Source organism: Myotis lucifugus, unplaced genomic scaffold, assembly GCF_000147115.1.
Source record: "Myotis lucifugus unplaced genomic scaffold, Myoluc2.0 scaffold_604, whole genome shotgun sequence".
Lineage (NCBI taxonomy): Eukaryota > Metazoa > Chordata > Mammalia > Chiroptera > Vespertilionidae > Myotis > Myotis lucifugus.
The window spans coordinates 120,759-147,589 of NW_005871652.1; the positions used below are offsets into that span (position 1 = coordinate 120,759).

Below are 26,831 nucleotides of genomic sequence, written 5' to 3' on the forward strand. Positions count from 1 at the left end.
TTTGGTGTGTCACTCATCCCAAACACTGCCCTGCTTGTGTAGATGTCCTTGCTGCCGTCCATCCCATTTGAAGATGCTTCTTCAGAACCTGGGCTGCTTCATGCTGCTGTTCTGGAATCGCCCTTGACTGAGTCCCCAGGGTTCCTTTTTCCTTGGTCTAATGTTGGGCTACATGAATCCCATGTCTTCCTCTTTCTATTTTGCTCCCCAGTTTATTAGAGTACATCTTCCAGTAACTTCCTGACAAAAAGTACATGGTAGTAAATTGAGTTCTTGAAAATCAGGACATGTCTTTCCCCCTACATTTCACCAGTCCGGCTAAGTTGGAAATCATTTTCTTTCACAGTTTTTGACAGTATTGCTGTGGAAAAGCTGGATGCTGTTCTGATCCTTGATCCTTTATGTGAAAGATTTCCTTTTCTGAAGGTTGTAGAATCTTTTTTTTGACCTCAGTGTTTTGAAATTTCACGATGATGTACTTGGGTCTAGCTCTCTTCATCTAGTGTGCTGAGTGCCTTTCAGTCTGAGAACGACTTCCCCCCTTAGGGTGTCTGTTATTCAGGGAGGATGGTCTCCTGTCCTGGACTTGTTCTGTAGTTTTCTGTTTTCATTCATTGTGCCCTGGGGGGGCTTGGGTGAGATTTCCTCAACTTTGCCTTCCAACCTTTCTGTTTTGTTTTGTTTTGTCTTTCATGTTAGATGGTTTTCTCAGATGTCTGGTGATCCTTGGCATCTGCTCATATTGAAGAGTGGAACACCAAAAGGCTATTTGGAAGATTACTCGGGTGGGCAGCTGCGCCGGGCCAGCTCAGTCAAGGGTTCGGTGAGCCTGAGGCGGGGCGGTGAAGGATGTAGAAAAGACAGACAGAGAGAATAAGCTGGGTCTAGGTGGATCTTCCTGTGCCTGGCTGAGGCCACAGAAAGATCCAGACAGCAAGCTGAGCCTTGATTTTATAGCCAGAGGTAAACAAGGTAGCAGTCACCATAGTTACAGTGTTCTTGTGAGTTTCACTTGTTTTGGCAGCACTTGCTGCATCTCCCTCAGCCCATTAGCTACCCAGATAAGGTCTAGGGAGGACATAAGGTCAAGCCTAATTATGCTAAGAGGGCTGTGCCCTCTGCAGCCATGGCGATTGTGGGTGATCTAGAAGTTGAGTCTCAGTAAGCTTTCACTTAATCCCCTTGGTTTTCATTAGGTGCTTGTGTTGTGTCCCTGTCTTCCTCCATGCCCATCTATTATGAGAGCCTCTGTTTCACCCTTGTGAGAAAAAAAACCCTCCAGCCTGCTGTTGAGGTAGAGGGAGGTACTTAGCCACCTGGCTGAGCAGAGTGCAGGAGAGGGAACCCCAAGATCTAACTGCCTGCATAGACCTTCAGCGAGTCTCTCTGCTTTGGACCTGCCTTTACCCCTGTTTTCAGAGGTACTTGTTTCCACCAGTTCATCAGCCTCTGGGGAGGTCTGGGGTGTTAATTGGGTTGCTTCTCAGTTTTCCTTTCTGTCATCTGCTTTCTAGTTCCAAAATTGTGTTTCACTTGTCTCTTTCATTATTTTTGACCTTAGTGATTTTATGCTGGTAGAGAAGTTCAAAAGTATAGAAATGAGCAAAGAAGTCAAAATACCTTAAATCCTTTTAAGTGAGAATCAGCCATTAATAGCACTTGGACATGCCTCTTTTTGATCTGTTTCCATTTGTTTGTTTGTTTTTCTTGTAAAGGGTAGTCATACGGCAGATAGAATTTTATTCTCTGCTTTAAGAAAAATTAACAGTCGTAGCATTTGTCAAATGTTACTAAAAATTTCATAAGCATCATTAAGTAAATGAGTAACGGTCTGTTGTGGTTTAGTGGTCAACTTTTGGGATATATTTTTATCCAATATTTTGTCATAACATGGCATTGGATTTTTGTGTAGTTTTGTGTACACTGATGTTTTTCCTTAGTCAAGATTCCTGTAAGTACTGAATCAAAGGTTATGGATACTTTAAGACTCTTGTTAACTGGTACCAATCTGGTTTCCCCAGCCCTGAATGAATATTCATCTCAACTTTGCACAGTGGCAGTATCATAGCCAATGAGGTTTATCCGAGGCGTGGTTATTGCTAATTGAATGAATAAATGAATATTCATCTTAGTGCCCTTGTACAATCAAGTATTATTAGTTTTAACACCTTTAATTTGCAGATAAAGTGGTTTCTTACTATAAGTTACTTTTCTTTCATTGCAAGTAAAGTTTCTTCCTATTTTCGTCATATTTATTTTTATTTATTTATTTAATATATTTTATTGATTTTTTTACAGAGAGGAAGGGAGAGGGATAGAGAGTTAGAAACATCAATGAGAGAGAAACATCCATCAGCTGCCTCCCGCACACCCCCTACTGGGGATGTGCCCTCAACCAAGGTACATGCCCTTGACCGGAATCGAACCTGGGACCCTTTAGTCCACAGGCCGACACTCAATCCACTGAGCCAAACCGGTTAGGGCCATATTTCTTTTTAAATATATGTCTATTTATTAGAGTCTTGTTTTCTTTTATTGATTTGCGTAGCATTGGATTATCTAAATACCTTACTCTCATATACTTTCCTACACAGAGTAGAACTTAAATTGAGTAGGAATACCACAAATCGGGTGCTTCAGAGTCTGAGGTCTCAGATTTTTCATGGTTTTAAGTGAGAAGATAAAGTAATATCAGCCCCTTGTGTCCTTCTTTGTGGGTGGACAAGTTGTACTGTTTTGCAACTTTGAGTCTGATCAGCATGAAGAAAACCTTTTAACAATAAGGAGAGATTTACCAACAGAATCTTTGTTAGTATATCCAAATCCCAAGAGGGTGTGTGTGTGTGTGAGAGAGAGAGACAGAGACAGACATGATGTGCTAGTTTAGATTTTATATGGGCTCTTTGCATCACACACAAAAGTCACTTTAAGGTTGATTAAATACTTCGATGCGCCCAACCAGAGTGGCTCAGCTGGTTTAATTCCTGGTTAGGGCACATGCCTGGGTTTCGGGCCGGTCAGGGCACTCACAGAAGGCAACCAATTGATGTTTCTCTTTCCCTTCTCTCTAAGCATATCCTCTAGTGAGGATTAAAAACAAAAAGACCTACACTGTTTCAGATTCCACTGTGGAATGGAAAGTTGAACTGAAAGTTGAACTAAGCATGGGAGGAAACTGCTAGATAGGAACAATGTTGCACAGATAAAAGCCTTGGGTAGCCCTGGCCCCTGTAAGTCAAAGCCAAAGCTTTTAGAAGACCCTGTGTGGGAATGGGGGGCGGGGGGCAAAGGAGACATATGTAAAACTTTAGGCAATAAAAATTTTTTCTCAAGAAAAAGCTTTTAAAAGAAAATGTAGGAGGATATCTTGCATAGGGAACAGGTTCTTTCAAAGATAGGAAGGAAATTATTTGATAAATTCAGCCACATTAAGATTAAGAACCTTTCATCAAAAGACAAAAAAGTGAACAAACACAAACTAGGAAAAGATTTTAGTAATGCATGTAACTAATAAAGAATTCATATTCAGAATACACATATTCTGTGTGTTTGTATATCTTCCAACTCCATAAGAAAGACAATATTAAAAATTACATATGTACTTTCAGAGGAAACCGATATGGTTAATAAGTACTATATATGAAAAGTTGCTTAACCTCATTTTTAACCAGGGAAATTCAAAATTACTGCCACATTAGCTAAATTTTAAATCTAATCATATTGAGTGTTGGTGAGAATGTGGAGCAGTGAGAACTTTCATGCACTGCTGGAAACATTTTCGAAACAATTCAGCATCACCAAGCAAAGTTGAGCCTAGTAGAGCCCTGTAATTCCACTTCTTAGACTGTACCTTAGAAGAACTCGTGGCACAGCAGTAGATAAGTACAGAAGTGTTCAAGTGAGCAGAACCGAAGCACCCCAGAAAGGCCCACAGGAGTGGAGTGGGTACCTCATTTCTGGTGTGTTAGACATGTGCACCTACAGGGACCAAGTATCTCAAAATATTTTTTGAGTAAAAGAGCAGGTCATAGTTTAAAAACACAAAACTAAACAATATTGTTGCTTAGAAATCATACAAAGCTGGTAAGAACTATAAGAAATGCGGGGAGTGATTAACACAAAACCTGGGATAGTTGGGAGGGTGGGAGGAAGCAAAGAAGAAGCTGTGTCAGTAGGACATATGGAGACTTCGTAGTTTTCTATTTCTTAACTTGGGAAAGAGATTTGTGGGTATTAGTTTTATCAGACTTTATGCTGTGCATATGTTTCATACACTCCTATTTATAAGATACACTTAAGAATAGCAAAGTTGTCCTAGCCGGTTTGGCTCAGTGAATAGAGCGTTGGCCTGCGGACTCATGGTCCCAGGTTCGATTCCAGTCAAGGGCATGTACCTTGGTTGCGGGCACATACCCAGTGGGGAGTGTGCAGGAGGCAGCTAGCTGATCAATGTTTCTCTCTCATCGATGTGTTTTTTTTTTTAAATATATTTTATTGATTTTTTACAGAGAGGAAGGGAAAGAGATAGAGAGTTAGAAACATCGATGAGAGAGAAACATCGATCAGCTGCCTCCTACACATCTCCCACTGGGGATGTGCCTGCAACCAAGGTACATGCCCTTGACCGGAATCGAACCTGGGACCCTTTAGTCCGCAGGCTGACGCTCTATCCCAGTGATGGAGAACCTATGACATGCGTGTCAGAGGTGACACGCAAACTCATTTTTTGGTTGATTTTTCTTTGTTAAATGGCATTTAAATATATAAAATAAATATCAAAAATATAAATCTTTGTTTTACTATGGTTGCAAATATCAAAAAAATTCGATATGTGACACGGCACCAGAGTTAAGTTAGGGTTTTTCAAAATGCTGAGCTCAAAAGGTTCGCCATCACTGCTCTATCCACCGAGCCAAACCAGCCAGGGCTCATCGATGTTTCTAACTCTATGCCTATTCCTTCCTCTGTAAAAACCAGTAAAATAAATATATATATATATATATATATATATATATATATATATATATATATATATCGATGAGAGAGAAACATCGATCAGCTGCCTCCTGCACATCTCCCACTGGGGATGTGTCCGCAACCCAGGTACATGCCCTTGACCGGAATCGAACCTGGGACCTTTCAGTCCGAAGGCCGATGCTCTATCCACTGAGCCAAACCGGTTTCGGCTAGTAAAATATATTTTTTAAAAAATAGCAAAATACATTTTTTAATCTTACATATTAAGTAAGGGGAGAGATTGATGAGAGAGTCAAGGCAACAGGCCTTGTGTTGTCTCTGGTTTGACAAATAGAAACTTGATTATCACAGGCAGTAATAACCAGTTTACTCTTCGGTGACACGGCACCAGAGTTAAGTTAGGGTTTTTCAAAATGCTGAGCTCAAAAGGTTCGCCATCACTGCTCTATCCACCGAGCCAAACCAGCCAGGGCTCATCGATGTTTCTAACTCTATGCCTATTCCTTCCTCTGTAAAAAAACAGTAAAATAAAATAAATATCAAAAATATAAATCTTTGTTTTACTATGGTTGCCAATATCAAAAAATTTCTATATGTGACACGGCACCAGAGTTAAGTTAGGGTTTTTCAAAATGCTGACACACCGAGCTCAAAAGGCTCGCCATCACTGGTATAGGAAGTGGGTGGTTTATTGGAGGGATTGGTCCTTTTTTTTTTTTTAATCCACTTTACCATCTGGTGCCTTCATTGGCTTTTAAACCGATTATTAGTCTTACAGGATTTTCTTTTTATACTCCCCCTCTTTGCATGCTTTGCTTTGGTTTTGACTGGGAGAAGCAAGGCACAGAATGAAAGATACATTTCCAAAGTTTGTGTCGGGCTTCTGAGTAAAAATCGGTACCATCTTTTTTCCTTCCTGTGCTTTAGCTCAGGTGCAGATCGAGGGAGATTTCCTGGCGTGCTCCTTCTCGATACTTGAGGAGCAGCCCATGGACATGCTTCTGGGCCTGGACATGCTGAAACGACATCAGGTACTCAGAGCTTCACTTGCCTTTGCATTGGCCTTTTGTGTGTTATGTGGTTATTCCTGCATCATTCCTCTTGGCCGTGTGCACTGGAAAACTAAGAAGCACGGCTCTTCGAACCTGGAAAGGTCTTTAATTGATGACGATGTCATACAGGTTTGAAATGATGTGTAAGTAGAAATAGCATCTTTTGTGAAATCTCTCTGAATTTTAAACGCATTTCGGACCAGTAGTTTTATTGCTAGCTTTACCCAGTGGCCAGATAAGTTTCTATTGAACGAGTACAAAAAACGTTTTTAAAGTGTCATACTTTGTAAAACACTGTGTAATATGAAGCGAGAATTCTCGTGATCCATCCGCAATGTATTAAATCCATCTGTTCTGAGATTAAATGGGCATTGGTTCTCTTATGTAATGTTTAGTTTCTGATTAGAACTCAAGTAATTTTTTGATTGGTTTGTAGGGAAGTGTGAGTAACGCACAGTGATGGTTTTATGCAAATTCGAGTTTAGCAAGTTCCTTAGTATCTGGTCAAACTATACTTGGGAAGAAGAGCTTCAGGATTAAGGGAGAAGCCCATAGCTGTTGGGAATAGAAATGTTTATTTAGTACAGAGAGAATGATTTATCACTATATTCATTCGTGGTGATATTTATATTTCTACTCCAAAGCCTAATAATTTGTTTAAAGATAAACAATTCTCAGTGAAGAAGCAATTAGTGTCCACTGGGTAGTAAAATTGTTCACAACAAGGTTTTATATCTAGCCAATATTTTTATGTCACTAATACTCTTTAAAATTCTTTTAATACTGAATTTCAGTGTGCAGACTTTTAAGTAGAGGGAATGAGTGAATGCATGTATAAATAAAACCTATTTTATTGTCGCTGCCTTTCCTTATTTTTTAGTTATGGTATAGACCCGTGGTCGGCAAACCGCGGCTCGTGAGCCACATGCGGCTCTTTGGCCCCTTCAGTGTGGCTCTTCCACAAAATACCACGTGCGGGTGCGCACGTACAGTGCGATTGAAACTTCGTGACCCATGCGCAGAAGTCGGTATTTTGTGGAAGAGCCGCATGTGGCTCGCGAGCCGCAGTTTGCCGACCACTGGTATAGACCATGGTATCTCCAATTATAAATATAAAGCATATATGTATGCAATTGTCCTATATCAATTAATTGTAAAAATACACAAAGAATGAAATATAGTTTTATATAGATTGCCTTGCCTTTATACCACTTTTGAGACCATTAGTACAGAGTTTAAATATAAGCTGTATGTATACAAAAAACAAAATGTAAAACTGTATAAATGATATGTCTGTTTTATTTTTAAAAGTCACATGTTTGTAAAAGGTGGGGCCATTGATTATGCCTGGCAATTTCCCAAATTTTGCACAATGAACATGTATTATATTTAAACTTAGACATGAATACTAGTATACATTGTGTTCAACAAATAAGTGTGAACTGTATTCTGTAGAGATTATTCTGCTATAAACTTCATTAAACAAATTCTAAATGAACAGTGTCACCTAGGTTAAAGTTTAAATGCTTTTAGGCAAAGTTGTTTGGAACCATCTCTGTCTCTGTCCATGTCGCTCTTTGTGAATGAGTTAAATTCGGGATCATAATTTTCCTGCATGGTGTTTCATCTGCCATCATCAGTCTTTGCTTTCTTCCTTCTAAGTGTTCCATTGACCTCAAGAAAAATGTCCTCGTGATCGGCACCACAGGCTCACAGACCACCTTCCTCCCCGAGGCAGAGCTACCAGAGTGTGCCCGGTTGGCATATGGGGCCGGGCGGGAGGAGGTGCTCCGGCCGGAGGAGATTGCAGACCGAGAATTAGCAGAAGCCCTTCAGAAATCTGTACAGGATGCAGGTATTTGCAGTGCTGGGCTCTTGAATACCTAACTTTTTGTTGGTGGGTGAGCAAGGAAGTTGAGCTTTAGAGGATAGGAACCTTTCCAGGTCGTGATCGGTCTCATCGTCCTGTCAGATGTGTTTCTGTCCTCTTACCACCTTCTTCTGTCTCTCAGCACAACAGAGAAAACTTGGTGTTTCCAGGGTCAAGAAACAGCAATCCACTGCTGTGTTCAAGACAGAGTGGGAGCTGTTTGCTTAGGCACATTTTGGTAGGCTTCCTGAAAAGTCTTGTCTTTTTTCCTAAAGAAAATTGTAACAGTAAGCAGACACTTCCTTTCGAGTCCAACAGTATTTCCCTGAAAATTTCTTTTCCTTTTCGTAGGCCCATTTATTTTGAATAGTGACTAAGCAGCCCAAACCTTTTTTTATCGACAAAGTGCTGCCACCAAAGGAACCAACAATAAGAAGCATCATTGAACGTTAGTCAACATACAGGATTATGCTGTTAATGAGGTCACAGTAGTGAGCCAGTTAGAGCAGGATGTGAGCTATTGAAATGAAGCCACCTATATGTGTGTTTTCTCCTAAGTCTGAATTGTTGTAGCCCATTTCAATCTAAAGTCCAAGCCAAGTTTCTGGGTAAAATGGAGGGGCATGGTTTTGCTGAATCCCATGGGTAATTGTTCCCTATCTGTTACAGAACAGTGACTCGGGTGCATTTTCTAGAAGCTGAAGAGAATTAACTTTTAACTTTGGGTTATTTTAAAGTCTTGAGTTGTCATTATTCATCAGTGACTAGTATCACATGTTGCATTTTTCGATATGGTAAAGTGTATTGGATCTACAAGTTCAGGGACTAGCTTTCTTCTAAAGACAAAAAAGATAAGAGCTTTAAAAGTAAGCAGCCAGATTTTGCCAGTGTCTGTTACTGGAGAACACCCAGTGCGTCAGCTTTGAACCCTCCTCGAATGGACATGGGTAGCAGACGGAGACTTCTGAGGTGGTCTGTTCGCAGTCTACTCCACTACCCTATAGTTCGGATTTACTACAAGCTACAGTTTTAAATGTGACTTAAGTATTTTATAGGAAAGGGAGAATTTTGAGCAACCAAACAAAGGAGAAAAAATTCCATTTTGTTTTGCTTTGTTTTGTTTTTATCCTCACACAAGGAAATGTTTTTATTAATTTGAGAGAGAGTGAGAGAAATCAATGTGAAAGTGAAACATTGATCAGTTGTGTCCCCTATGCACCCCTACCGGGGATTAAACCCGAGACCTGAGTATGTGCCCTGACCCAGAATTGAACCCACACAACCTTTTGTTGTACAGGATGACAGTAACCAACTAGGCCACCCAGCCAGGGCAAATTCAATTTCAGTCTTACCCGCAAGGCAAGATTGATGGAGATTGACATGCCTACTTAGAATGTTTCACATTTTCTTAGTAACTTGTCAGCTTAGTCATAATACTCTGTATTAGTAAAATAGAATATATTATCATTTTGTGAAATCTCTATTTTCCCCCCACGGTTTTGGTGCTTTTATTTAAGAAACACTAGCTGATGGTAGCAGTGCTATCTAAACTAATAACAGTTACCCTCTTTGGGTAATTACCTTTTATTAGAAAGCTTAGGAGATTAAAATAGAAACCACAGATGTTTTCAGGCAAAGTGAAGATGTATCCACTTTAAATGATTAAAAGGAAATGGCTCTTTACCCAGGTGACCTTTCGTTGCTGATGTGTATTGGCTTGTGCTGTGTTTGTAATGTTTAAGTAATGAGGTAATTGTGTAACATGAGGTTCTATTTGTTTGGGACATTGACTTCCCAGTATCATCAAAGTCAAAATTCTGGACATAAAAGGCGAAATTATTTTTGCTAAAAACTGCTTCTTTGGTGGCTACTCATTACCAAAGTATTTATCTTTTCTAGTAGTTGAAAAAATAATTCAGAATAAGAGCTGTATCTGATCTGTTTTCTAAAAACTGATTAAAAAATAAAGAAGTTAAGCCAGGCTAGATAATCATGTTTGGTTTGTATTTCTTCTATAAATAAGTCTCAACTGAGAAAGGAATTTGGAAAGTGACTGTTATGTGTGTTCACTTACCGTGTACTCCATAAGAGGATGTCCATGTCATGTAATTCTGTATATGGGCCTACCTCTTTTCACCTGTCTGACGTGTTTGCCCATGAATTTTCTGTGTGTAAAATTAATTTCTTTCCAAGTTCTATTAAAAATCTGTTGAAGTTGACGCATTACTTTATGTATTGTGAGAGAATTCTTTTGATGTCCAAACTACAGAAACATTCCCCAGCTTTGACTGCCAGTTCCTGAGGTTAAAGATGGCAAAGGAATGGAGACTATAACCCCGCATGCTGTGTGGTTTGCATTGTTAACCCAAGTTTGCTTGTCTGTTTCCTAATTCAAACAGAGCGTCAGAAGCCATGATGCATGTAGTGTGTGTGTACTGCAGCTGGAGTGGGCCCCAGACCAGGTATTTATAGACACTGCCTAAGCCTTCCATCAGTCGTCTGTGGTCTATGTCTGCAGCAGTTTTGGAACTTAGCGTCCGTCATTCACCATTTCACCTTGTTTAATCTGGTTACAACTAGCCTGTATATATGTTTGTATGTTAGCATACATACACATCTAAACATAATTTCTTATTTAAAATTTTATCCATTACTAGAACAGTTCAAGGGGGAAATCCCAGAAAAGAAATGTCCATCTAACTGACCATGGTGAATTTCAAATCAAGCATGTCAGCCTCACAGCCCTTTGTTGGATAACTCGTCATTTAGGGCTTTCATTAGACCTGAAAACTGCAAGTTCTTTTTGCACATTACTGCACACAGAGCTATAGAGCGGTAGAAATTTTCATTCTGTTGAAGAAGAAATGGAAACAGGCCAGGTGACTTGTGCAGGGTCACTAAGTCAATAATAAACGTGGGACTGGCATTTTATACTCCCAGCAATGAGAGCTGAGACCCTGCTTTTGCCTCTCCCTGGCCGGACCGATTTCCCTGCAGTGTAAAGGTGGCCATTGTCAGCCTGAGTATATTGGCTAATACATCAAGAGGAGGAAAATCGGTCTTTTAAACTATCAACCTTGGACTTTATAGGGATTTGCAGGCTGGTTGTAATGAGATACATGGGACTTAATTTCTTCTTTCTTTTTCTTGAAAGGCTGGGTCAAAAGCAGGCATAGTTTAATTCTTAATATCCGTTGTCCTCATCGTCTTCTCCTATCTGATGGTACTGACCCAGTCCTTCCCTGCATTTAGGACTTAGGCCAGTGAAACTGACCCTCTCAGCTATAGGAGGATGTATGCTGCTTTCGTAGTGAGTACAAAATACACTCAGACCCTGTTCACCTTGACCTCACCCAGTTGTTACAGCTGTCATATCAGTTGCCAGAAGGCCATTATCATTCTGCCCCCAGCCCATGCTGTTAACATGGATATTTCACTACAATGCGTCTTTCCTGTTCACAGTAACTCAACATTGAATCTTTTTCAGAGTCAGCCTTAGAGATTGACAAGTAAAACTAATAACTGTTTTTAGACTCTAAGGGATATGGTTTGCACTGAGATAAGTGCTGTTTTCCTGTTTACCCCTAAACTATCAGTAAGACTGTTTCATAGAAGCCTGTCACTCCCTGGCATAGTGCTTCATCGTCTCGTGCTGTTAACCAGTGTAGTGTCAGAATGATCTAGAGCCATCTGAACTGTAACTGCATTGCTTCATGACTTCTTAAGTCAAGATCAAGCCCCCACGTTGGACACTAATGTTGAGCATGAAGCAACTGAGTTGTATCTGCCCTAATAGATTGTATTGTGAAGTCATTTTTGTTATCAGCCTTTGACTTTTGAAGATTGTATAATAATTGCATAGAAGACAGTTTTTAACTGGATCAATGGCAAAAGGAGAGTTGGAACCTATGTTTAATGACAGCATGTTTACACTGAGGTAACGTTTGACCCTGCCATCTTGTGTGACTGGTCAGAAAGCTACAATGGGTCTATTGTCATTGCCTATTGAAAACTATCTCCCTCCACTGCCCGAACTACCCCCACCCCCACTCCCTTGCCCTTAACATACTTAAGTGTTCTTACTTAGTTATACTATGTTCATGTGATCATCTTTTTATTGGTAAGGTGATGATTGGGATTTAATCTGTTTGGTCTTTAGCTTTACCTTTGTTCTCACAGTCAACGCTCACATAGTTTTATTTGTTATTTTGGGGAAGTTTGGATAGAAATAAATAGAATGTTTACCTCTCTGTCTTGTGGAGATCCCCAAGCATTACATTCTTCTTCCTCTTTATAAGTCCTGCTCTGACCCAGATGATATGCCTGGTTTAGACTTGTCATTTATAACCTCAGTGTTCACATCTGAAACACTGAAAGTATCTTGGCATGAGAATCATTCTAGTCAGAGAGCTTCAGAATTTGTAATGTGCTTAAGAATTACCGGAGGAGCTTATTGGAAATGCAAGTTCCTAGGTTTACTCCCAAGAAAGTGTCCCAAAATCTGTGTGCTTAGCAAACATCCCAGTGATTTTAGGACAAGTGGTGGAGAGAACACACTGGGGAAAGTATCCCAGGGTTCTGAACTCACAAAGAATAAAGGTACTGAAATGGCCTTCAGTCTTGAGCACAAACCAGCCATCATGTGTATGTTTATTAATGATACTTAAATAGTGCAGTATGCATCTTTTATTAACATTCCTACCTCTTATTTTCATGCTGTGATGTTAAATTGTCTACCACAGTGGGAATGGTTCCTGTGTAATATAAGCAAACCCAAGTTTAAGACCTGTCCTATCGTGATTAGATTTGTATCCTCTGGTAATTCAGTGGCCTTCATAACCTGCTGATCTCTTTTCCTCTCCCTTTTGTTCCATGTAGAGAAAAGTGGTGAAGAAACTACCTCACTGGGAATGTCATCGTTACCAACTTCAGATGGATTTAACCATCCGGCCCGTCCTTCAGGACAGAGTCCTGAGATTGGTAATCCTGCGGGTCTCGCTCACTCTGTCTCTGCTTCAGTCTGCCCCATCAAGCCCAGTGACCCAGACAGCATCGCACCGAACGCTGTGAAGGCCTCAAAGGCTACCACTGAATTCCAGATTCCCTCTGAAAAGAAAGAGCCTCTTCCTCTGCAGGATCTCTCTGGTCCTGCTTCTCCAGCAGACTGGAGTTTGGCTGTGCCCTGGCAGAATTCACCCGAGGAAGCCACTGTTGCAGATAATCTGGAGCCGTCTCCTGCTGAAAGAAGCACCCAGAGCCTCGACTCTCCCCTCCACCCAACACAGGAAGTGTCTGTCACAGCGACTAGGATGCAAGAACCACAGAGGTTTCTAGGTGAAAAGGGTTGGCATCCAGAATGTCAGACTCTGAGTCAGGTGAATGGCCTTCAGCAGCAGGAGGAACCAGAGAATGGACAGCGTGAGGTTGAGCAACAGAATGTGCCACATTACCGAGAACATCTTTGTAACAAGGGGGACCTTGAGCTTCTTGGAGAAAGGCAACAGAATCAACCAAAAAGTGTGGATGTGGAAGCTGCAATGAAAGGAGACCGGCTGCAGCAGAATATGGACCTCCCAGGTGCACAGAGCAGTCTACCCTCAGGGTGCTCTGACTGCTCCAGTTCAGAAACACTTATGGAAGTAGATGTAGTTGAACAGCCCCTACCGGCAGGCGGCCAGAATGCCAATGTCGAGAGTGTCAGTGCATCTGATCTCACCTTAGATAATCCCTTGATGGAAGTGGAAACATCAAAATGCAACCCTTCATCTGAAATCTTGAGTAGTTCCATTTCCTCTCAGAATTTACAGCTCCCAGAAAGTAATGTGGAAATGTCTGGAACAAATGCAGACACTGGGAATTGCTCCCCCGCTGTAAGTCTCTGTGGCAGTTGCCAGCCCTCTGTGGAGTCAGCAGAGGAATCTTGCTCCTCCATCACAGCAGCCTTGAAGGAACTTCAAGGACTTCTGGTCACTAGTAGTAAACCAGCTTCAGAAATTCCATCTGAAGAAGTTATCTGTCAATCAGAAACAGTAACTGAGGGCCAAACAAGTCTGGGGGTCCTTTCTGAAAGATGGATCCAGAGTGAACAGTGTTCACAGGTCTCCTTTCATCAGGCCACATCTGTTTCAGTAAAGACAGAAAAATTAGTAGACACTTCCGCTGGCACTGGAATGGAAGATACAGAAGATGTTAACTTCAGGGGTCCAGCTGATGGCCTAGTAACTGACTCGGAAGGTGTCGCCCGGTCAACAGAATCAGTAAATGAGAGTTCTGTCATTCTAGCCTCAGCTAAAACGTCTAATCAGTTACACTGCACCTTAGGTGTAGAAATTTCACCAAAACTTCTCGCAGGTGAGGAGGATGCACTCAATCAGACTTCGGAGCAAACTAAGTCCTTGTCATCAGATTTCATATTGGTTAAAGATTTGGGTCAGGACACACAGAATCCAGTGACAGATGGGCCTGAGACCAGAGAAGATGTCTGTCCTGAAGCTGCAGGGCCACTTGTTGAATTTGAGCCACCTACCAGCTATCCATCATCAGGCCCCTCCATCCTCCCACCATTGCTTTTTCCTGCTGCAGACATTGACCGGATTCTCCATGCCGGCTTTACTTTGCAGGAAGCTCTTGGGGCTTTGCAACAAGTTGGTGGAAATGCAGACCTTGCACTTCTTATTTTGCTAGCAAAGAACATTGTAGTTCCTACATAACCATGGAAAAGTGGGCTAGACCATACTCCATTCCCTTAAAAAAAAAAAGCTATTAGACACACATACACACACTCACCACATAGACAGTATATGTACTAGTAGAAACCTGCAAGCAGAATGTTGAGCCAGATTTTTTTTAAAGATTTTTTTTCAGCCAAAGTAATTTATGATCTCTTGTCTGATGAATTTGTCTATTAGTTAAAATTTGGGCCTTTTTAAATGTAATGGCAGTATATGTATACAAAAGCTTTTTATTCTCATTAAGATGATGTATTCTGGAATAAAATTGATGGCTTTGTGTTTAGCATACCATTTTAGAATGAGAGTGAGTCTTTGAGAAGCAGAAGCCCTGAGAAATCCCACCACCCATGCAGCTAAGAGCAGCTCAAGTTCACACTTTGGCTGTGTCTGTACCACAGGCAAGGGATGGCTTGTTGGTTCCATTGTCAATTTACAAACTTTTGATCACATAGTTTGGGTGTTCGGAATTCTACCCAGTGCTCTGTATATTATGACTCATCAGTTGTAACAGGAAAATTGAAGAATAATTGAATAATATTGCCTGGCATGGTTTGTGGTTAGGATTTGACATTTTAAAAGGATGAATCAGGAGGGTTTAAAACTTGAGTTACTTTGTACATCATAGGCTGCTGCATGGATTGCCACCTTGGATGGGGTATTGTAGGGGAATTGACATTAGAGTGAAACATGGTGCTACCCAGATTAAAAAAAACAAAACAAACCTGGAATTCCATTTGCAAATGTCTTGGTGATGTTTCAAGAACTGTGAGTGAAAAATAGTGACCTAAACACTGGAATTTACTCGCGTGGGTTTGCTAGCATCTCACTGATCACACTTCAACCCTCAATGACAAATGATGATCTCAAGTCCAGTTAATGGGCTGATTGTCAGCATTGTATTTCCTTTCTAAATCCATCTTCTGGGAAGTTCTACTAAAGCTCAGTTTGAGCTGTGATCTGAGTGAACTAGTGAAGTGAACCGTGCCACTGGTTTGTCATGGTGCTTGGAATGTCCGTCTGTGGCGAGTGTGCTTCATGGCAATAGAAATAAATAGTAATGGCAGTTTCTGACTCAAGTGGCCTTTTACTAGATGGTTGGTAGTGTATTCCATCCCCTTCTTTTCTCAGGAGTTTCTTTTATTAAACAAGATTCATCACATTTGTGTTTACCATGTCAAGTCAGAGTGGGGCATAGTGTATAGAGGTATTTATTGTGGCCTTTTACTAGATGAGGACTAGCCCTTGGAAATCACTGTCCTGTGGGTCCCACTGTGCAATAATGCTACTGGAAAGACATCTGCTCTTTTCTATACCTAGAAGGAATCTGAAATCTTGTTTTATTGAAAAGAATTTTGAGCATGATAATTCCCGATTCCGGTTACACTTTGCAACGTGTTTGAAACAACCTTTGAAATGGTGATTTGTGAACTTAGTGTTAAGTGATTTTGTCTAAAGTCTGACTCTCTTTAAAAGCTTATTCTTTACATCAAAATTCAAGTCATTTTAGCACAATCAAAATGGAGGCTCATATCTCAGGAGTTTTTGAAATTTTAATTTGGGGCTACTTCATGCATTTCTCTTGTACCCTGTTCCATCTTCTCTTGGCTGTGCTGTTTGTGTGCGTGTTAGGAGACTTTAGTAACGTGATGGAACATCGCCTAGATCCGTCAGGATCCTCTGAAGTCAGGATTGTGACAAGTTGTAGTTAACTGTTTTCAAGAGGGCGCTCAAAACAACAGGCTAGCCAGATTGTCTTCAAAATGTCCTTTCAGACAATCGTGCTGCAGACCCTCTCGCCCGCCCTACACCAAAGATGTACGATGCACTAGGAAACTGCTTGTAGGGTTTCTGTCCGCCACCTCCGAGAGCTGTGACTGTAATGAAGTAGTTAGTGCTGTGATTGGGGCAAAATCGGTGGCTGTGCAAAGGGTTCCTTATATTTGCTTTGTGGGTTTATAAATCTTTAGGGCCACAGAGTGGTGGGTGGGGTGGAACTTAGCAATGACAAGAAGGCCTATGTGAAGATGGGCCTCACACTGTTCTGTGAGCAGGTGGCATGCACCGCTCAGAGGCCTGGCCACTGTCTTTTCACAGTGTGGGGACTGGGGGATCAGTCCCAAAGATGGAATCTGGAAGATCAGTCCGGAAAAGGTTTCATTGCAATAGCCTTTAAGTGTATGTGTATTTATGATTAGGCCTGTAGGTGTCCATGTGTTCTGTAGGAATACTTTGAATGAATTTAACACAAATATCCTTGTCCTTTTCCATCATTTATTTTCCAATGTATAATTGCTTTTTATTTTTAAGATCTTATTTCCTATCCATCATTTTTTATGCAAGTTAGGTTGTTGATATTGTGAAGGTTTTGAGTCATTTGTAAGTTCAGAAGTTCTAGAGTGCGACACTAGTGAACCTTCACTGGCAGTTTTTATTCCAAGTGCAGAAATTAGAGATTAACTTCTCTAGGAATCAAATAAAATCATTGTGAAACTCCTCTGGTTGCCAGCAGAACTGGTAAGTGCCAGCCCGACCAGTAATGGGCCCCTTTACTAGGTGGCTCCTTCACCATTACCAGTTGTGGACAGTGGTCTGATTAGTGCTCACCTCCAGGGCTGGTCTGTTTGTTCACCAGAGAGAAGATTTTTATGGATAACTTCCGCATTTCTCCTGAAGCTGGTTCCTGTGTGTAAAAATGTGTTTGGTAACCAGACACCTATATCTACGTTACAGATTTTGCCCATTGAAGGTGATAGGAATTATTTCCACTTGTACCTGGTTAGGCCCCCAGACGTCAGCCAGTAGCCTTCATCCCAGAGTTTGGGCTTTAGCCATAAGCATAAAGATTACCAATTGCTTGGCGAAGGGAACTGGATACATGGTGAGTGTGTGTTAAGACTATTTTGCCTTGCAGCCTACCCCACGTGTTTCTCCTTAAAATACTTAGCCAGCAAGAGGGTTGCATAAAATGGAAAGATACATGAGACTTCATGTCACTGATTTTATTAGAACCATTTCCAGTGGAATCTGCCTGTTCTTAGCACTTCTGTCTCTAGTAAAAGCCATAATTATGTTGGTTTAACCGCCAGCTCTAGTGTATATATATACATGTGTGCTTGACAAATATCCTACAGTTAACTTTACATAGATTAAAAAGCAAACAGTTTTCATATCTACAGATATATGCTTCACTTGTGGCTTTTACCCCCCTCTGTATATACAAACAGCCTTACAACTAAGTGGCCAGGAATTGCAGTGCTTTCTGATTTCCTTGTCTTACCTGTTTGACACCTGCCCTGAGGGTAAACAGGATACTTGAACTGTTAAATATTCCAAAGTTGTTATCACTGGTAACATAGTAAGAGAAGCTGATTGGATGATGCCTTCTGCCATTCTCTAGCACAGATTCCAGAAAGCCACGTTTCTCCTTGGAATTTGGTGACTTCGTGTACTCTGTGGCTTTACTAGAAAAGTTTCCCATTCCCATCCTAGAAGATGACTGTTTCCTTTCGTGTTAGGAGTTCCATAAAGTAAAATAGCTTTTCCTCTGAAAGAATTTAAAGTGCCAGTTCCTCTTAACAAAATAGATTCAGAACATGTCCTTGAGAACGGGAAATGTAAAACCATGGCTCAAGTTCTGTTCCTCAGTGGGCCCTCAGTAGGTGTCACTAGGAGTTCATTGCATAAACTAAAGAACTTCAGGTGAACCTTCTCTTGTGCCTTGGTTTTTCCAAATAGCAGAGGCATCTACTTGTGGTGGGAAATGAAAAGTATGAGGGCTCCATTGAAAGTGGCCCTCCTGAAGATAGGGGGCACACATGGGGCGGCCTTGAGGCTCACCTTTAGTGTTCATTCAGAATGGTCCTGCACCAAGTCATTTGGTAGAACTAATTAAAGAGAGAAGGTATTCAGAAATCAGTTTATGCTGGGGGGTGTAGGAGGGTAGAAGTACAGGTAAATGGAAGATGACCTTGCATGCAGGGTAGAGACATGATGGAGATATGGGTGTGCTGTAGCATCCTCCCCGGTTCCCCCGAGCGTGGCTGCTCAGAACACTGACCATTAGGGCCAACAGGACTTAGAGGGTGCTGCCAGTCTTGCTGTTCTACAGCAGCTGAGTGTAATATGTGAAAATGGGGACCTAGAGCAGGACATGTAGCAAGCAAGGGTGTGGGACCGGTGATGGGCAGCATTTATAAGAGGATTCAAGGCTCTAGCAAACCTTTCTATGGGACAGCTCCATCAAAAGGACAGCCTTAAACCCATTATTTAAATGTCATCGCATATGTTGTGATCCTGCGGCATACAGGGAGGATTTCTGGACTTTTAGCTACTAGTGATTTGGGTTTCAGTGAGTTATGTATTGGTGATTGGTAACCTAAACCCTCTGGGGGCTCCAAGGTGAGAGGCTATAGCTGATACGTTTTAGGACACAATCTTATAGAATGAAATCTGCAGAGAATGGTTCGAGTGTAGAAGTTAGAAAATATTTTTTGCCTAAAACTAAGCAAACTACAAAAGACCTGGAATGGAGGCGTGGAATACAAAATTAGGATAATGCTTACAGAACTATATCCCTTTAAATACGTACCATACGGTTTTCATTAGCTGACTTGAGGAAGGGGCATGCTGGGATTTTTTTCCCTGGGAAATACATGTCTGATGGAAAATGATGCTGTTTACCAGGAGTTTGTTTTACTCACAACCTTGAATGAATACATCTGTGGCTTAACGAAAGGCAGACCCTAACTAGTTTCCTACCGGAGGCAGCAGTTGGGTTTATTTCTAAATCCCTCTGGTCTGAGGTTACCTGATGCTGACCAGACTTTCCTTCCCTGAAGGCTCCACAGCTGAGTTAATGCCACCCATCTGTGACCTTGCCCTCTGCGTGATTATATTTCCATTCTCTGTTCTTTTATCATCCTTTTGAGATCGTTCTGGTGATAAACTCAGAGCAATTCAGCATAGTAATTGCATTTGCTTTTTTCACTGTGCACCTCTGGTGGAAGTTAATTTCCTTATTTTAATTCTAAATCTCATCTTCATGGCAAGTTGGGCCAATGGCCTTGGCACTCAAGGTTTGTTTACCAGTTGTGTAGCCATATTTGGCAAATCTGAGCAAGTAGACATGGCTCTTTTCCCCCTTATTTGTTCTTGCTATTGCTCATGCTTTCCTGACTTTGCTTTACACTTTGAGACTACTGCATCTTAGAAGAACTGGGCTGATTGGCAAAATAGGCTTGCCAGTAGCTCAGTCTCTCCCAGAATGCGTTGGTTTTGAGAGTTGGGAAACTCTGAGAACTTAAGGGAACCACACTCAGGAATCCCAAAGTTGGTTGCGTTGTGCCATTGGTTTAGGGGCTGGACATAGGACCAGTCTGTAGCTGAGTGAATTAGATGCATTTGGGTTTGAGTTTGTGTCACGTAATGAAATGTAAGTCAGCCCTAAATAATCAAAACACTTTTTCTTTTTTTTAATAGGAACTTTCTGAAGAAAAGTGATGTGTAAAACATTTGATATTTAAACAATAAAGTTTTTATCATAAGACTCTTGTTTGATCAATTTCTTTTCAGTGGAGATGGTTAATGAATTTGTGTCCCTGTCTCTATCTCCCTGCCCCTTTAAATAACTTCTCCCCAGGCTCTGTGACTTGCCATGTGCCTGAAACCCAGAAGAAATGGGCATCTCCACGCCATTAAAGTAACTTGCAGATAACCACTGGAGGAGGGTGGTTGTCGCTGTTCATAAGGTGTGCGTTGTGGCTCCACATAGGCAGTTGATGCAAAGTAATAGAAACAGCACTGGCGATGGGGTACTGTGGTTCAGGCTCGTCTCCAGAGCCAGGCTGCTTGGGTGTGAACTTCAGCTTTGCTACTTACTAGCTATGTGACTGGGTAAGTTACCTAACCTTTCGGTGCCTCAGTTTCCTCTTCTGTAAAATTGGGACAATTGGAGGTCACGGGGATTAAACAATACATATAAAGTCCTTAGAAAATTACTGGCGCATTGTAAGTGCTCATTAGATATTAACTAGTATCCATTGCATCACGTGAGATTTGAGGATGCTAAGGGTAATTTTCAGAAGTCGGGCAACTCCAGCAGTGATGTGTGGGAAGGGAGGGCTCAATCACTAAGGGCCCTCGGCTACCAGGGTTCTGCCCTTTTCAACAATGTGGCTTCCAAGATGACTTTGGACCTCAGCATGTAGCTGACATACCAGGAAAAGAGAATGAGGGTTCATGGAAGTTTTTATACCAGGCCTGGAAGGGGTGTTCATCACTTCTCTACTGCATTTCACAGGCTGGAACTTTGTCGCATGGCCATGCCACACTGCCAGGGAGGCTGTGAGGTCGTGCCCGAGATGAGTACAGTATGGTGGTCAGCCAGCAGTCCCCTACCTTCACCTCAGGCATGGAGAGCGCCCCACACCCCACCCGAGCATGCCACAGACCTCCATCTAGAATCTTCTGCTTTGCCCTGTTCTCGCTTGTGGCTTTTTAAGGTCTGACAAACAACTGGAGGTACCTTAACTGCTCCTACCCATATACAAGTGTTGGACAGACAGCTGCAGTAGAAATTCATAAAAGTGCTAACTTATCAGCTTATACTGCATCCCTGCTCACAGCTGTTGGTATGGGAATGGGATTAAGCAAATTCATCAATCCTTATCTATGGCTTTTGTCCTTTAAAAACTTAGAGCTAGGGTGGGTTGGTTCCTCCTGGAAAATTCCTAAGGCCAACATCATTTTTCCTGTTCTGCCTCAGGAATCTGAAGTGCCCTGAGCCCCAGATCCTCCACCCCCAACTGCTCCTCTCACCGTCTTCCCCGGAGAAGTAAAGGGCAGCTTCATCCTTCCGGTTGCTCACTCTCAAACCTTGACAACTTACATGCCCTGCATCCAATCTACCCTAAGTCCTGTTGGCTCCACTTCAAAGTCTATTCGAAATCTGATCCTTTCTAGAGCCCTGGTCCCAGGCAGGGGCACCTCTCAGCAGGGTTATTGCAGGAGGCCTCCCTGCTCCTGCCCTTGTCTGCCTGCATTCCCTGAGAACAGCTGTGAGCTGGGACCCTTCAGTGAGTCCCATCCCAGAGTGAAAGCCACAGTCCTTACAGTGCCCCCAAGGCCGCTATTGCTTCTGCCCTAACCTCCTGCTTCCCTCCCCCTGACCCTGCTTGACCTCACCGTGCCCTCACCGCGCTCTCCACCTCAGGCCCTTTGTGTATTTGTCCCCTCCTCTGGAGTGCTCTTTCCCAGGCACCTTCATGCTTTTTCTCTCGCTTCCTTCAGATCTTGACTCAAATATCACCTCAATAACGTCTTCTCTGGCTACTTTTTCTAAAATTGTAGCCACCCACTCCTCTTCCTGTGTCACTTATTCATTTTCCTCAGCAGCGACCCCACTACCCAACACACTCTGCATGTCATTTCTGACCCAGTTTATTGTCTTCCTCCCCCATTAAAACATAAGGTCTATGAGGGTAGTCCATTTCACGGCTATATCCCCAGTGCCTGATGCCTAGTAGGGTTTTGAATGAATAAATCCGTGAACACCGTTACACTGCCTCAGTTTCTCAGTTCAAAGGCCCTAAGGGTGACATAGCAGAACTGGGTTGTTGAGGTCAGTTTGCAGGTTTTAGGGATTCTAGACCAGGATGGCTGTTGAGTTTGAATAATGTAGGTTTTATTTTTCTTCTTTTAAATATATTTTTAATTGATTTCAGAGAAGGAAGAGGGAGAGATAAAAACATCAATGATGTGAGAATCATTGATTGGCACACTCCCTACTGGGGATCCAGCCCACAACCCGGGCATGTGCCCTGACCAGGAATTGAACCAGTGACCTCTTGGTTCCTGGGTCAATGCTCAATTGGTGAGCTGCACCCCACTGGGCTAATGTTTTAAAAGACAGATGACATTCTGAGGTTAGTAAGCTTGCAGGCATCCATGTGAAGTAGTACTTTTTTATTATATCCAAATGTAAGACTAATTTGAAATATTGACGAACTGCACTTCTCTGCTAATGGTTGTACAGACTGGCCATAGTTCTTCATCCACTTTCTTCCTAAAATAGGCCCAAATCAGGTACAACAAGAAGCAACCTTCTGTTGGTCCCTGGTTGTTTTTTCTGGCCTTTTAATTCTGTAGATGGCTAAAAAAATTTCTGCATCCCTTTGAGTTAAAAAATTCATCAGAGCCCTGACCTGTTTGGCTCAGGTGGATAGAGCGTCAGCCTGAGGACTCAAGGGTCCCGAGTTCAATTCCGGTCAAGGGCATGTACCTTAGTTGCGGGCACATACCCAGTGGGGAGTGTGCAGGAGGCAGCTGATCGATGTTTCTCTCTCATCGATGTTTCTGACTCTCTATCCCTCTCCCTTCCTCTCTGCGAAAAAATCAAAATATTTTTTTTAAAAAATTCATCAGAAGATATTAATTCAATAAACATTGAGTCTGCCAGATTGCATGAGCCGAGCCAAGATTCGTATTCCCATTACAGCGGTCCCAAAGAGACATTACAGCGGTCTCTTTGAAGAATGATGACAAACAAAATGCTAGGTAATACTAAATTCTATGATGAAAATTGACTAGATTGGTATGATGGAAGGAACTAGAGAGTATTTAATGTTGAGTAATCAATGAGAAGGTCTTCTGAGAAGCTAACCTTTAACATTTGAGTGCCAAGTGAGGATTTGAGGTGTTTTATATTAGGCTGAGGGGCACGAAGAGGCCTAAAATTTCCATAATTTATAACCACAAAAGTTTTTTATCTTGCCTATGTGACAGTCCAAGGCAAGTGTTCCTGATTGATGGGCAGCTCTCCTCCACGTAGTGATTCAGGGAACCAGGCTCTTTACATCTTGTAAATCCGACATCCTCTTTGCTTCATCCTACCTGGTAGCTAGAAGAAGAAACAGCATGGAGAAGCCCAGCCTAGAAGTGGATCACATTATTTCTGTTCATGCCGTGCTGGGGAGAACTTGGTAGTAGAGTCTTGCCTACTGCTAAGGAGGCTGGGAAATGTAGTCCAGCACTGCCTGACTACAATGCCATCACTGTGGAGAGAGCAGATTTGGGTGAACAGCTAGAGGCCCTCTGCCATGCTGTGAAGACTATGCCAGCAAAGGCCCTCAGATGTGTGCACACTGGCGTGTTTGAGAAACAGAAGGTCGGTGGGGACTGGCACACACCAGCAGAAATTGGGACATGAGTCAGGGAGGGAGGCTGGATCAAATCAGCTATGGCCTTGGAGGCCAGAGAAAAGAGTATGGATGTCAGTCCAGATGCTATAACAGGAAGCTGTTGGAGGCTTTTAAGTCAGGAGGTTGGGTGATATCCCAATTTTCACCAACCCCATCTTGCTGACTGGACAGTAATGAGGAAGGGACTAATGTTCAACATTTTAAAATAAAATCACCTAGAGTCAGGCCCACGAGGCTCAGTGGTTGAGCGTCGACCTATGAACCAAGAGGTCAGGGTTTGATTCCAGGTCAGGGCACATGCTCAGGTTGCGGGCTCAATCCCCAGTGTGAGACCTGTAGGAAGCAGCTGATCAATGATTCTCTCTCATCATTGATGTTTCTGTCTCTTTTTCCCTCTCCCTTTCCCTCTCTGAAACCAATAAATATTAAAAAATAAATAAAATCACCTAGATTAAAGCTGCCTTGTTTTGGTTTACTCAGTCCTAGAGCTGTAGATTGCACTTGCAGAACCACTGCTGTTACGTACAACCAGCCCCTCCTACCTCCCTCTCTCAGATGGGAATCAGCTTCACAAGCCTGTTGGACAGTAAATATAGGGTGTCCCCCAAAAATGTATACACACATTTGAATAATTATAAAGGCAGTGTTTATGAAAATACATTTCAGCCCTAGCTGGTTTGGCTCAGTGGATAGAACATCAGCCTGCGAACTGAAGGGTCCGGGTTCGATTCTCGTCAAAGGCACATGCCTGGGTTGCAGGCTCGATCCCCAGTGGGGGGGCATGCAGGAGGCAGCCAATCAATGACTCTGTCATTGATGCTTCTAATCTCACTCCCTTCCTCTCTGAAATCAATAAAAAAAATTCTTAAAAAATACATTTCATTTTCAAAACTGGGCTTTCAGCTGTTACAGTGTGTATACATTTTGGGGGGACACCCTATATTTATTCCCCCCTTTGGGAACAAATATATTTGCCTTGAGTTGGGGGGAAAGAGAGGAATTAGTCCTTTAAACCATCCTGCACCTTTTTTTACAGTCCTGTCCAACGACCTTTTAAGGATGTGAGGATGAAGGTGCCAGAATTATTTTCTGTTTCCTCTCTGAGGCATAACACATCTTTGGGAAGAAGAGTAAAAGAGACGGTGGGGCCGAAACCGGTTTGGCTCAGTGGATAGAGTGTCGGCCTGCGGACTGAAAGGTCCCAGGTTCGATTCCGGTCAAGGGCATGTACCTGGGTTGCGGGCACATCCCCAGTAGGAGATGTGCAGGAGGCAGCTTATCGATGTTTCTAACTCTCTATCTCTCTCCCTTCCTCTCTGTAAAAAATCAATAAAATATATTAAAAAAAAAAAGAGACAGTGGGCCAGGGCTATGGTCTCTCTAGGATCTTGCCTTTCTTCCCAACTTCTTCCTTCATCGGATGGAGTTCAGCAGTCGGAGACTTAGGTGAGGACAAAATTAAATGAAGGAGGAGGAGGAGGAAGAGGAGAAGAGGAACAACAACGAAATCATTGTTCCTGTGTCACTGATTTGGAAACTAAGACAGTGATTTGCTCGAGGCCCTCGCATGAGTCAGTCGAAGCTTTTGATTCCGATGCCTCAGAGTCTCGTGCCCTTCACATGTGATCAGCCAAGGGTTGTGCAATAAATGACTGGGCTTCAATTTTGAGTGTAAATGACTCCCCATAACAGGATTGATGGGCGTCCTGGTTGTGGGTGTTTGTTTGCGTTTGAATTGCCTTGTTTTTGACAGGCAGGGATGGATTCCACATTTAAGTTCCAGGCATGGGACCTTTACCTGCACATGAACACCCACACGGGGCCCCCCTCCCCTTTCCTGCAAAAAGCCTTGTGAGATTAAGACTTACTTCTCCCACCCACTCTCATACCCATGCAAACCTTAGGGATTTGATAGGTCGTGAGACCGGATCCTCCTGCATGTTGTAAAAAGTTGATTGTGACCTTACCCAGTGTGCGACGATGAAAGCAATAGGGCAGAAATGCCATCACCTCACAGCACAGGGGTACAGCCACCACCGGTGGAAGCTGTCAAGTGCCCACGCAACATGGCAGGAAGGTGGCGCCCGGCAGAAGGCGCTGCCCAAAGAGGGCTTGCTGCTTCACAGTGGAATGACAAAGCCAGTTGGTTCCACTCTGGGTTAAATGGCTTCTCATGAGCTGGGGTTGCACCCAACAGGTTGGGGCGTGTAGGCACCCTAACGCGGGTGGAGTAGGAAGGGAGTGCACCACAGCTATGAGACTGGCCATTCAAGCCGGCTTTCCTCCTCCTCGCCACAAACACTTCAGACACCCGACTGTTTCTTTCCTCATTCAAAGTGATGTGTCCTCTGCTCTCCGCCTCTGCTCCACCTGTTCAGTAGCTGCAGCCTCCATCCCCACCTGTCATTCTGCCCCGGCCCACCTCCACGGAGGCGATCTCTTTTATTTTTTTAAACTAATGAGAAAATGCCCTGGGTTTAGAGATCTTACTTCCTTCCCTAAAGGCTTAGACCAAAGGGGTCACCTCCTAGAATAATATGAAGAAATGAAAAGGGATCTTGAGCTCAGAAAAGGATACAAATGGTTTCTGGGCTCCACCATTTGCTGTCTGGTTTTAGGCAAATGAGCCCATCCCCCCATGTCATCTGTACGGGAATGCTGGGAGGATCCATGAGACAAAGGCAAGGCACTTGGTTCAGTGTGTGGTACAAGTCAGCATCCAACACGTCATCATCGTTCCCATGAGCAGCTCTCTCTCGCCCTGGGTCGTGAGGTGGTGACAGAATGCGGCGAGCCCAGTTTCTCAAGTAGTTAGTTGTTCTCTTTCCTTTTCCTGACATACACTCGTCCCCTATTCAGTCACATCAAAACAAAACAAAATAAAACAACTACTACCATCTTGGGTGTCCCCTGGAGAAACTGAGGGGTGGGGAGGGATCTTGGGTGTGTATGGGGCAAGGCCCATCTAGGACAGGGATGGGGAATGTCTGAGGGTAGTAGGGTG

The 26,831-nt window shown here is 42.7% G+C and overlaps 1 protein-coding gene, 1 long non-coding RNA gene and 1 other non-coding gene across 15 annotated transcripts in view; 2 read left to right on the plus strand and 1 right to left on the minus strand.

Annotated features, from left to right (window-relative positions):
* LOC102429557 (regulator of solute carriers 1) overlaps positions 1-20,175 on the plus strand; it is a 32,708-nt gene extending 12,533 nt beyond the window's left edge. For 4 of the 13 annotated variants that reach the window (XM_023745926.1, XM_023745927.1, XM_014447028.2 and 1 more), the window contains 3 exons: positions 5,905-6,008; positions 7,692-7,884; positions 12,778-20,175. In XM_023745926.1, the coding sequence (XP_023601694.1) occupies positions 5,905-6,008; positions 7,692-7,884; positions 12,778-14,609 (2,129 nt within the window). In that variant the 3' untranslated portion in view covers positions 14,610-20,175. Of the gene's footprint in view, positions 1-804; positions 824-1,139; positions 1,422-5,904; positions 6,009-7,691; positions 7,885-8,041; positions 8,138-8,250; positions 10,126-10,298; positions 10,362-12,777 lie in introns of those variants that run through there. The other 9 variants (XR_002826735.1, XM_023745930.1, XM_023745935.1 and 6 more) reach the window with 9 other exon arrangements.
* On the plus strand, positions 2,043-2,187 carry LOC111823669. Its single transcript, XR_002826738.1, has one exon. It is a non-coding gene; the product is annotated as a U4 spliceosomal RNA (small nuclear RNA).
* Positions 20,176-23,223: 3,048 nt separating the features above from the next.
* On the minus strand, positions 23,224-25,941 carry LOC111823668. The gene is made up of 2 exons (XR_002826736.1): positions 25,795-25,941; positions 23,224-23,526 (listed from the first exon to the last, which is right to left on the minus strand). It is a non-coding gene; the product is annotated as an uncharacterized LOC111823668 (long non-coding RNA).
* Positions 25,942-26,831: the final 890 nt, after the last annotated feature.